Source organism: Athene noctua, chromosome 10 (genome assembly GCF_965140245.1).
Source record: "Athene noctua chromosome 10, bAthNoc1.hap1.1, whole genome shotgun sequence".
In the NCBI taxonomy this organism is placed as follows: Eukaryota; Metazoa; Chordata; class Aves; order Strigiformes; family Strigidae; genus Athene; species Athene noctua.
Genome location: NC_134046.1, coordinates 14,510,998 through 14,523,570, shown reverse-complemented (window position 1 = coordinate 14,523,570; position 12,573 = coordinate 14,510,998). Strand labels below are relative to the sequence as shown.

The window sequence follows — 12,573 nt, the reverse complement described above, 5'->3', positions numbered from 1 at the left end:
TCCTCAATTAACAATCCATGAAACACTGACTATAAACTCCTGAAACTCAAATTATTCTTCCATAAAAGCATGTAAACTTTACATAATCCTGCAATTAAAATAAATGATAAAAATTAGTTTAGTAGCTATAGAGTAAAAATGGCAATATTTTTATGGAGCAAATTTAAATGAGTAAAAAACAACTTTGCTCCAATTAGCATATTATGGCTAGCACCAAGTTCTAGCATGCACCAATTGAGTATACAAACTGTATATTCATACAAACTGTAAAACTGTAAAAGAGCCACATGACGTTAATATTGTTATTCTATACATGGCAAGAATGAAACAGTAATAGAGAAAGAAAGAATTATAATCTAACTTCTTTGCAGAAAGGCAGGTATCAGTATGCTCCATAACTTAAACGCAAAAAACCCCAATACAGTAAGATTTATCAAGTGATATAGCTATTTCAATAAAGAACATTTGTGTATGTACTAAGAACCACTCTGAATGTCCACTAGAAGTATACCTAGGTAATTTATTAGTAAACATACCACAGAGGTAAGAAGGCACCACAAGCATAGTTCCAAATATGGTTAGCTAACGAGTTTCCAACTTGATGTGTAGAGATTGATGCCCCTCCCTTCCAACTGGTGACTGCTATTTTGAAAATACAAGCCTGGTTTTAGTTAGAAACTTTTTTTAAATGGCCTGAGTACATTGCATCTTTACTTATGAGCCTGAATTCATAGAGTACCCTTCACCAACTTCTCTTTGAGTAGAAATGTCAAGACTATGAAATTCTGTCTGACAATGTCCTAGTGCCCTAGACAGCAAGAATATATTGACAAAAGCAGGCTGTGTTTTCTCAAAAAAATGTCTTTGTCCTTAACTGCTTTTCTGCACAATACACTGCAAAAAGTAACGGTGTGGTCACAGGGTATTTGTGAACAATCAAAGTTCCCTACACGCACAACTTAATGTGTTTGTGAACAGAATGCCAGGTCAGCTACTGCCTACTAAGGCATAAACTACTCCATAAGTTTACTAATAACTGGCTGATTCATCTAAAGTCTCAAAGAAAGTCACAGAATTAAGTGTAAATATCCAAAAAGCCAAGCCATGCTTCACACCGAACTGACAAAACAGCTTAAAAGGGAGGTGACATTAAAGAGAATTTCTAAAGATACCTCTATAATTTCTTGTTTTTCATCTGCTGCAAAAAGATTGGGTACCTCCCCAGTGTTGAGGACACTGTCAACATCTTCTAAAAAGCTTTCTTCTTTAATCTGTGCATCTGTGATTATAAATACAGTTTTCAAGCCTTTTACACCTGCATTCTTCAGAAGGCTCTAAAAATGCAAGACAGTTAAAAAATTGTATACTCCAAAATATTCTTCCTCGAAATTAAGTCAAAATGCAGACAGGTTATTAATACTCACTTTCATATCTTCTCTCCACTCAGTTGTACCATAGGTCTTAGAAATCTCTGGTTGGAAAACACACATTTTTGCCATGAATGCTGCTAGACGAGTCAAAGACTGACGTCCGCTTCCTCCCATTCCAACCAACAAAGCATTACCCCCTGGCTGCTTCAGAATACGGCTTACACGAGACAAATGTTCCAACACATACCTATATTTGAAATGTGCTGATTACCAGAATGGCAGAAACACATACACACTTGTGCACCTACAAATCTGTGAAACAAGTATAGAAGTAGCATCTCCAAAAAAAATTTCTGAAGGTGGGATGAGAGTGTGAGGGGGGGGAAAGAGGAAAAAAGGCAGTGGGTTTGCACCACCGGATAAAACCCACAACTCTTCTATTATACAAATATTAGTATTTAACTAAATTATGAATGACTACAAATTACTGAAGGAAATGGCAGTAGTGAGAATACGGGCACTCTGTGTATAAAGGTGTCGAAGAAAAAGAAAACCAACAAAAATTCTCTACTTCTACATCATAACAGTATTACTAGTTTTAACTTTCTTGAAGTATAACATTTAAAATAATTTTTAAAGGAACAACTGGGGGAAAATGGGTTATATCAACAAACCTCTTCCTTTCCTCTGTCTCCGACAGTGTTTTATAACTTAAGTGTGAAATAGATATTGGAACAACGTCTTCAGAAAGCAGTATCTGCACATTACTGAGAGTCCTAACTATCGTGAAAACACAGAGTTTATCTTGGAATATGCAGAAATGTCTACAGGAGATAGCCTGTTTAACTGCCCCATACCCTGCACTTAAAGTAAGCTGAGCAGCAGTTAAAAAAGGTCTCAAAAAAAAGTTAAAGCCTCTCAAAGAACATAAATTCTTGTTTGATGGGTTAGAAAAATAAAGGAATCAAATCCAGATGTTATCCATGAGATTGGACTCTGCGGCTACAGTCAGACACGCTCTCCTGGCTGCTGTTCAGGGATGTAACTGGGATATTGCTCCTACACTCAGGAAGCGGCCTCTGGTCAGAGGCTGCCAGCTCTTCAAAATCCCAACATAGTTGTACATACAGGTACTCATAAATCCAGCTTGTCAAAATGACCTAGACTGAAATAAACTGCTACTAGATGTGTTTAAACTAATCCTAATCAGCTTCACAAAGCATCCACGTGTTAAGTAACATTGGCAAGTATGAACAGGCAGTGATCTCTAGCAATAGGGAGGAGGAAGGAGTTGTGACCTCCTAATCTGTCTCAGTTGTTGCTCTGCCTGATCACAAGTTAAGGTGACAATAGCAGCCTGCAGAGTCTAAACTTTCACAGGATTAGCTGCAGGACCAGGCTGGGCACATGCCCCAAAGTGAGGCACCCCATGCTGCATAACAACAAAGCAGACAGACAGCTATGACTCCTATATCTTGCTCTGCACCCTACAACCTTAGAATCTTGTCCTTGGTGAAATGCAAGTCCAGTGGCTGCAGGCAAAACTGACATCCACCTTCACCGATAACAGAGGCCTAGCAGAAGTAGAGCACCCACCCGATTTGGTGCACAATGTTTGTTTAACAATCAAAGAATCTATTCAAATCCCCTTAGGACAAAAACTTACCATTTCCTTTCTGATAGAAAAAGCAGGGGCATAAGAAAAAAATCAGTTCACTTCCATCTAAAAAGGGGTAACACCAGAATGCATAAAGACGAGACATACAAAAAACACAGCCCACAAAATTGGATATACTGAATTATCAATTACTGCTTAAAGCTCTTAATAATGAAGATTGTACACACCTGAAAACTACAAGGTTCATTCTTGTTTTGTGGGTTTGATTATATTCATCCAGACACTGCTCCACAACATCACTGAACAGTTGAATACTTGGAATTTCAACATAAAGCCTTTCATCTCCTTCAAGTTCTGGAATCATGTAGTCACCGAAAAACAAACTTTTCATGTTTTCTTCTGATAGCTATGGTAAATATTCAACAAATTATAAAGTCAAGTTTAATATTTAATGAACATATTCCTCATTGTAGTTTTAGAAAACAAAGGAGAATTTAGACAAATACTCAAGATGTGAGAACAAGCACTCTGAAATGTTTTGACTCACAGACAACCCACCTCAAAATTCTCTATTTTCTGTATTAAACCATAGTCTTAATTTGTTCTTGGAACACAATTGGCTCAGCCATTAACAATGTCATCACAATCATGACCTTCAGATTAGACTGAATTTATACAGATGTATGTTTAGTAATTTTCAACACATTATGAAATGGATAACTAAGATCACAAAGTTATTTCTTGTATACATCAGTGAAATGACAGTGGAAGAGAAAAAAGAAAAACAGAAAAAAGGAAGACAAGGCATGGAGTATAATATGATTATATAACATTTTAAATACTTGTGAGAGACAAGTTGTAACCCCCCCAAAAAACAGGGCCTGACAGAAACAGGCCTGTGAGAAAAAACAGCCTGAGAGAGTAAGGGATGGGGGGGAGTGGAGGCCCTCTGAGACAAGGAATATCTCAAACACTCGCAAGTAGTGAAACTATAGTCATGGAGTGAATAGTGTGGAGTTTGGAGCTGATAAGGCTGCCTGGATAGCACAGGGTGGGCTGCAGGAGGGAGCCCTGTGAAGGCAGGACAGTTCTGCTCTGGGGCATTGTGTAAAGTTTCAAGGGCCATCTGTAATGTGAATGACCTTTGCTTCATTATCCATGAAATGCATATTAAAGTTGACACCCTGCATATGCTATGCTTGAAGATTAACAAGATTATGCTAATTACATCATCCCATGAAGCATTTTACCCCTCCCCATACATGGGATACATAGGTATGTGCGTTGACCTAGAGGATGGATCCAAGGAAAGTGTGTATAAACTGAGGGGGAGCGAGGAGTGAAAGGGAGAAAGAAAAAAGAAGACATGAAGAAGTGAAGAAGATGGATGCATCCCTGACAAACTCGGATGGGACCAATGCAGAAACCTGGAGCAATGATCTATATTTTTCTCTCTCTCCCCTTTCCTTTTTACCATTTTCCTTCACTACCATTAAGTAATGCAAGGCATACTGTATTGCTTGCCGTAAGTCATTGTGTATCCAATTAGTACATTGTGGGAAGTTAATAAATGTCTGGACTTTGAGACTTGTCTCACTGTTGCCCACTCCGGGGACTTATGAATCTAAGTCACTTGTCTCCCTCATCTGAGTGGGATGTGACAATACTAAAATTTCATAGCAATTACAGAATTCTGTTTACCACACATTAACTCAGTCACAGGATAAATTTAAAAAGGGAATATTTCTTTATCCTGTAAATCAGGTCTCTGGAAGTCCATTTAAGAATATTCATGCTTGCATTTCTCCTTGCAGGCACAGTACTATGCACAGATCCCAGCTACTTTTGTGGTAGTGATTTATAAATTACTCTGGTTGTTTCTGTCATCTCCCATTGCCTAAAGATTCAGTACATGCTACTACATCTCACACTACAGATGTGACAGAATTTTTTTGACAAGTTGCTCTGCTGACCTATTGATTAACTGGATGCTTTATTTCCATATGTAGACATCTAGAAGCTTAATAAAACACTACATTTGATAAATTAAATTTCCTAAGATATAAATACCAGAGGTGTTTTGAGTAAATCTGAAAAACTGTTGCACTGTTATTTAATTGAATAAAACCCAAGTTTTTATTTCACTATCAGATACACAAAATTCTGTTATGGAAAAGTAATAAGTTTATCCGCATTTTAAATGAAATATTTCATGAAAAAGATGTTTACGTACACCTAAACTCTTCCAAGCATTTTTACTGGTTTGTTGTGTGTTTTTTTTTGGTTTTGTTTTGTTTTGTTTTTTTTTTTCCAAAGAAGCCATTTTACCAAATTTAACTCAAATTTTCAAGCACATTTGAACCAAAATTTCACCTGTGATTGAGAAACTTTCTAGTCCTAAATTCATAATGAAAGGAATATTTTTACAACAGGTTAAACATGATACTCACGGGTGTGTTTCCTTGTTTCAGGTGTGCAAAAACTGAATCAAATGCTTCTTTGAAATGTTCTTTCACAATATCTTTCATTAAATTGAACAACCAGGCTCTATCATTGTCTTCCACTAGACGGTCATAGAAGACACGAAATACCTCATGTACAAACAGTCGAATCATTACACGTTTGCTTTCAACTGATGTTCTCTTAATGAGCAAGCAGCCATGGATAACACGTGAAAAGTCACGTAGATTGAATGTATAGTGAGATTTGGCTGGTGTGGGCAAAAGATTTTTGATGGCTTTTTTATACACCTTAAGATAATAACAACAAAAAAGAACAAAATTTACAAAACATTAACACCAACTATGTTATTAGACTAAATCTTAAATGTCTTCTAAAATCATATTTCTCCAAGGAAAACATTTCACACTTCATAAATCCTAATAATGTCAAAAGATCTCAAAGTCCTCTGAATATATCAGATGCTGAGTCTCATGCAGTTCTGGAACATTCATGTACTATTAACCTAACTGCAAATAGGAAAAGTAATCGTAGCAAGTGTAAAGAAACCTGTTGTAGGACCAGGAATACCATTCAGATCACTTCACTTCCTTTAATTATATGATATCCTCCTTCAAGTGAAGGATTGAATGATATGTCATGGTAACTTCCTAAATTTTCAGTTGTTTAAATCTATTAGCTTGCATATCTACAAATTACTCAAAAAGAGAGTCAGTAAAAATGCTGAAGGGATAAGCAGATCAAGAAAAGTGTCTTTTGACTATGTTTTGCTGGCATCTGGAATTCATCAGCTGTTGTCAGGTCATGCTATTATGACAGAAATAGTGTCATTTCTCATTACATCAAACATAAATAACATGTTGAAGTAAATGCTAGCAGGAAACTTTTAACAAACTTTTAATCTTTCTCTGTATACTCATATGTGAAGACAATTATCAACCATCAACGTGCTAAAAAAAAAAAAAAAAAAAGTACAGTAAAATCAAGTGTTACAGCCTTGACTACATCCATGGCACTGAGTACACATTTCACCTGTTGTTGTCCCATTTCCAAAGCCAATTCCAAAGCCCACTTCTTGTATTATATATACTTTAATCCTAGGAGTTGGAGGGTATTGCTTACCAGGAAGAAAATTCATGTTAGAACAGATTCTCTAGCAGGCAAATGTGTCTAACGGTATAAACAAAATTTGATGCAGTCTGATGAGAAATACCTGCATGGCTGTATTAAAAGACAACACTGTGAAATTGGCCTAAGATGTACCCTGACAAAACTGAGTTTTAAATACGTAGTCAAACGCATTCAAATCATTAGTAGCTGCTACAATTATTTTCTATTTAAAGAAGCAAAACTTGCAAATTCTTGTGAATTAATTTTTTGTTTGCTTGTTTTGGAAGGTTTGCTTGTTTGTCTGGAATTAAAACTACAGAAAGATTTCAGTGACAGTAGTCAGTTATCCTTGTGATTCATACATCAAATGTATTATCTAACAATATTTCTGAAACACCAGCTCATTTTTATAGAGCCAGCGGAACTTTACCGAACGAATGAAAAGAAACTTCTGTTAAAGTATTTGCCTCTTACCTCTAAAGTGGCAGTGACAATTTGATTTCCAATTGTAAAGAACTCAGAAGAAAATTCACTAGTCCGTAGGTAGAAAGCTACTAAAGTAGAGAAGATGTGGACCATTGTTTCATCACTAAAAGAATTAATAGCACAAATATTGAAGTGTCGCAAAAATCGAGGAGTAACAGGATTTCTCCCACCGCCTGGAGGCCCCATTGCAGCAAGTAACTGTACATCAACAAGTGTAATTTTAGATGTGTCCTTTAAATCATACCTTGAAAATAAATTGAAATGTGACATTTAGATACTTACAAATATAACACATTTGTTACAGCTTAGACGCATCTATATTACAGAACACTCTGCATGCATAACATATGTATTAAAAATATATATTAAATACTATATTTGTATTATATTTTAACAAAAAACCCAAGAACAACTGGTTTTATAAGTATGCCCCAGTTAATCTCAACACATTATATCAGCATGAAAGAAAGATTATTTGTTTAATCTGGGTTACATAAAACTTGACACAAAATTTTGAGATGAGTATTTAAAACTGTAATGTGGCAAAATATATTATCACTATTCAAGAGGAACAGATATTTGAGCTTGGAATCACAAAAGTAACAGTATTTGAGAAGTGCCTAGAATCACAGAATAATTCAGCCTGGAAGGGACCTCCGGAGACCACCTGTTCCAATCTCCCAATCTAAGCAGAGCCAAAAACCCCCAAAGCAGAAAAGACCTTTAGCTTATTTTTCTTCATGCCTATTGCCAGATCTAATTTCATTGTTATTTTTAAAAAAATAATTTTGCAATATTATTAAAAAAACATTGTGATCTTGGATGACAGTAAAAAACAGCATACACATATATATATATATATATATATATATATATATATATATATATATATAAAATAAAACTACCAATTCACTCTGAAGAGGAAAAAAAAGGAAACAAGGAAGAGCACTGTAAAAATAAAACCAATGAAAAATGCAGACATAAAAAAAAATCCAGGTGTAAAAGAATGATTTTATTAATATATACAAATACTGCTGAAGTACAGCAGTAAAACCTTGTAAAAAACCCAAAATGAATCTGATGATCAGTTTCCTAAATGGAAAAGTCACTTAAAGAGCAACAGAGAAGTTCCTTTAACTTTAAATAATACATTTTTATATAAGCAAACAAAGCTATCTTAACATTTACAAAGCACTTTAAAAGTTTTGAAAGTAAAATTCAAGTGAATAAATAATTATAATAGGAAATGCAGCAACAAAAGTTTCAACTGTAGTTCAAATAATTACCAAAATCCATGGTCAAAGAACTGTCTTAAAAGTTCTATAGGAGGTTGTGCACCATACTTCTCCAAAGCAGGCATATTCATATCATCTACAAAAATAATGCACTTTTTTCCCACTGGAGGGCCAAAGACTCCTTTGTACCTCCTGTCCAGCCTGGCCATAATAATATTCTATAATGTAGACAAGAATATTCAAAACATAGATTAAATAGTCATATAAGTTACTTTTTGAAACCTAAATTTTCTCTTCTACTTACCTGGGTCTGATTGGCACTGATTCGAGCTGAAAAATTAATGAAGAAGGGAAAGTAGCACTCCTTTTCCAAGTTGTTCATTAACTTGTCCTTGACATACACAGATTTCCCAGTACCTGTTGGTCCCACTAAAAGCAGTGGTCTTCACAAAGAAAGAAATAAAACATACAGATTGCAGAAATCTAACAAACTATGAAACAATTACAATTAGAAGTCAAAGGTTTTACTAACTTGCCCTGCTTGTTCTACCCCTAAAAAAATTTTTATTTCTTCTTAAGGCATGTAATGTTTTAACATATTTATATAACCCTCTCATAATATTAGTTTGCTCCTACCACCAATCAAAGACGACAAAGAAAGAGAAATTTCTCATTCCCTCATTCTACTGGCTTTGGCATATGTATGAACATACATGGGAGTTTAATTTCTCCTGCTAGGTCTTGCAGTAGGAGGCTGTTTTATATTTCATTTTCTTATGTCATCTGACCATAGCTAATATTTTGATGTGACTAATCAAAAGAAAAAATATAATTTCATTACCAAAGAAGAAAGATGGTACACAAAAGCTCTGTGGGCTATCATAACATCATTGGAACGAACATACTAAAACTGGATTATAATAACACTTCATAAAACAAACAAACAAACAAACAAACAAACAAACAAAACCAGACTTTAAAGCAACAAATTGTATTGTTTGTAGTAAATGTATATTTTTAACAAGCCAAATAAACTTTGAGGGCTTGATAAAAACAATGAAGTCAATGGAAAGAATAAGAGATATTTCTACCTATGATCAGTATTTTAGAAATTTGCACTGAAGTGACATAACTTACTTTCCATAGGTAATGAAGAGCCCTATCAAATAGCTGTATCGGACTGTATCCATGGTTGGCACTATAATATCTTGAATCTTTAAACTTGTATCACTGTAATTTATATTTTTAATAAATCCATTCCAATGAACCCAACATCCTCTGCCTTTCAGCTAGGAAGAAATACAGATGTAAAATCGAATGGTATTAATTCTATACATATAGAAGGTTGTCTTTACTACTTCACTTTTAAAAAATGAAAATAATGAATGTTAATAAATTAATGAATATTAAATGTTTCAGAATTTCATATATTTAGTTTGCTTCATCTCTCTAATAAAATGTTAAAGTACATATTTAAGCATAGACTCCTTTGTTAAAGGTTTTGTTCAGCCAAACCAAACAAAAACATACAAAAATCCAACAGAAGAATATATTCAAAAATTTAAAAGTGGAATAAAAATCTAACATTTCTAATGGATACTATAAACAAAATTGTAATACAAGCAAACTGCCTATTGACTCAGTATTCTGCTTTCCTCCTAGAGAGTCCACATTTTTCCTCCTATATGAAGCCAGATTTGAATCCATCAGCTTAGCTTTAGCCACAGGATAACTATAATGTGGTAACATTATAAATGTAACTAATGTCTACATCTTGGTATTTTCTAAAATTTTGGTCAGCACATTAGTATTCAAAGAAGAAAAATAAATGGAAAATGCACTGTGAGATTTAATCCAACACCAACAGTATACAACATCCAACAAGCTTTGTAAAGTTAAAATATCCCATCTAGCTATATTTTCTTTCCATTCAGACAGTAAGACTACATTCAGACTACTTCAGTCAATGCAGAAGCAATCAACCATACCTCATACACGTAGTCATATACCAAGCCTTTCTCTTCAAAGGGACACTCCCATTTTCCCACACTCATTGGTATAGGATTTATTCCAGATTTCCCAGACACAGTTTCCCTTAAGAAATTATCAAAAATTATCCTGCTGTCTCCATCACAAGTTCCACCAATGGACCAGATTGTGGCAAAAGCAAAGCAACCCTGCAAGGGCAAAAAAATGAGCAACTGTCTATAAAGTGTTGACATCTTATAAGAACATTGCTTGTACAGTCTGATTAACAAACATAATGCTGAAAAATACTGTTAAGCACATAGGTGTTACAAATTACCCTTGAATAGCCATAAAGAGATTTAGAAGCCTGATTAAAGACAGAGTAAAGAAAAAAACCTTTTTCAAGGATATATACATATGACAAGCATGACAAAGCCTGAGAAGAGTTCAGTCATGTGGTCTCAGGATTTTCCTAATTACAAACCACGATCTAGGAATTTTCTAATTCAATATTAACTAAATACTTTTACATTCTTCAGTTTTCTTCAGTTTCTCATAAGAACAGTCATATAAGGTCAGATAAGAGCATCCAACTAATATAACTCTCAGAAAACACTCTTCCCAAGGAAATTTTGCTCAAACAAGCCAATCAGTTTTACAGGAATATTTATTTCCTTTGATGGAAATGAGATACTTTGTTTTATCTAATTACCTGGTTAGTTAAAAAGCACATTTAACAAAAACACTATTTATCCCAGTTAATTGAAAAAATTGTAAAATGTTTAATAGTATTTGTTACTTGTAAGACTTCTGTCTCATCTAGGCATCTCCAAAGTTTAGGGGAAAGAAGCAAGGAGGTAGCAAAATTAAAGTTGTTTTGATTAGTCCAATTATTTTTTAAGACCAGCATATGCAGAAACAGATACAAATTTTTCTACAGGTTAAAAAAACCAACCATAATCCATGTACGGATGTTTCTGTTGGTGGGATCTTCTTGCACAGTTTGACAAATCAACATTTCAAAAAGCCGTGTAAGAGCTACTACAACATTGGTATTGCTTGTAGGTACCAGTTCCTAAGAGATACAAAAGGATGGGAATTATACTTTACGTGTTCACTTAGTTTATCTTTTGGAGCCAAAATACTAAAATAATTAGTTCATTAGCTAATTCTGAACACTGACTTATTCACAAGATCATTTGCCCTCCTCTACCCTTGAAATAAGACTTTTAACAACCATGTTCACAGCTACCATGTGACCACTACAATTGTACATCTTAAAACAAAAAAATCCCACAGAAGTAACTACAGCAATACATGAGCAAAAGCCTAAGCACTGTATCACAGAGTTTGCAAGGAACTAGATGTATGTTTCCCCTAACACATAAAAGTACTTCCCTCTTCAACATGACATCTTTAAAGAAAAAAATATATGTACAAAATTCTCTGGGTAAGAATTTTCACTCAGTGCTTTAAATGCATACTTTACTTTTGAAAAGAAGAAAACTATGATCAACTTACAAGTCTTACCTAACATTCTCATTTTAATGCTCCAAACTGGACCCAAGAGCTGTCTTTCTCAAAAACAACAGGAGACCAACATGTACTTGTCATGAGAGAATAGTCCCTGCTGACCAAGGGTACCAGAATGGAAATGGCCATCTAGCTAGCGCAGGAAAAAATGGCAAAAAATACCTTGCACTGTTTCTGACGGAGTCTTAAAGATGGTGGTATTAACCAATCACAAAGTCCCTGCAGAAGATCTTGATGTCCCTTTAAGTGAAGAGGCTCGGGCAGTTTATTTAACCAAGAGGTAACAAGTGGCCTCCAGCCCAGCTGAGAAGGTTCCAAATAAATCATGCCACAACGACTGACTGTAGCAGGCTAAGGAAAAATTGTAAACTCATTTTGTTATACGTTTAATGTACTGAACTTTGTTTTATATTTTCATTAAATTCAAAACTTACTGATGCCTGGGAAAGATCCATTGTTTCAAAAATAAGATTCATCTGAAGGGACATTTGGATGATTTCCCCACTCATCAAACAAAGCTTTAATAACAACAACAACAAAAAAAATCACAAGCAAGATTAGAAAAAAAATTAGCTGTAAATTACACTTTCTTTCACAGGAGAGTTCTGTATGAAAATCAGCAAAACCAAGTATACCAAAGGTAAGGTCAACCACATAAAATGTTTAATCACTTGAAGCAATAATTTTTTTTTCAAGCTTTAGCGAAATTCTTCATTTAAACCATAGTACTCTACATTATCTACCAGTAGGTTCATTACAGGAAACTATCAATCTTGCATATGACAGGATAAAG

General features: G+C 34.6%; 1 protein-coding gene across 1 annotated transcript in view; it reads right to left on the bottom strand.

The window, feature by feature from the left end:
- DNAH12 (dynein axonemal heavy chain 12) overlaps positions 1 to 12,573 on the bottom strand; it is a 72,481-nt gene that overhangs the window by 26,197 nt on the left and 33,711 nt on the right. The window contains exons 33-44 of the mRNA XM_074913816.1: positions 12,215 to 12,298; positions 11,943 to 12,131; positions 11,203 to 11,322; positions 10,268 to 10,456; positions 9,417 to 9,568; positions 8,584 to 8,722; positions 8,331 to 8,497; positions 7,033 to 7,288; positions 5,439 to 5,738; positions 3,216 to 3,394; positions 1,425 to 1,617; positions 1,173 to 1,334 (exon numbers count right to left, since the gene is read on the bottom strand). Coding sequence (XP_074769917.1) covers positions 1,173 to 1,334; positions 1,425 to 1,617; positions 3,216 to 3,394; positions 5,439 to 5,738; positions 7,033 to 7,288; positions 8,331 to 8,497; positions 8,584 to 8,722; positions 9,417 to 9,568; positions 10,268 to 10,456; positions 11,203 to 11,322; positions 11,943 to 12,131; positions 12,215 to 12,298 — 2,130 coding nt within the window. The remainder of the gene's footprint in view (positions 1 to 1,172; positions 1,335 to 1,424; positions 1,618 to 3,215; positions 3,395 to 5,438; positions 5,739 to 7,032; positions 7,289 to 8,330; positions 8,498 to 8,583; positions 8,723 to 9,416; positions 9,569 to 10,267; positions 10,457 to 11,202; positions 11,323 to 11,942; positions 12,132 to 12,214; positions 12,299 to 12,573) is intronic.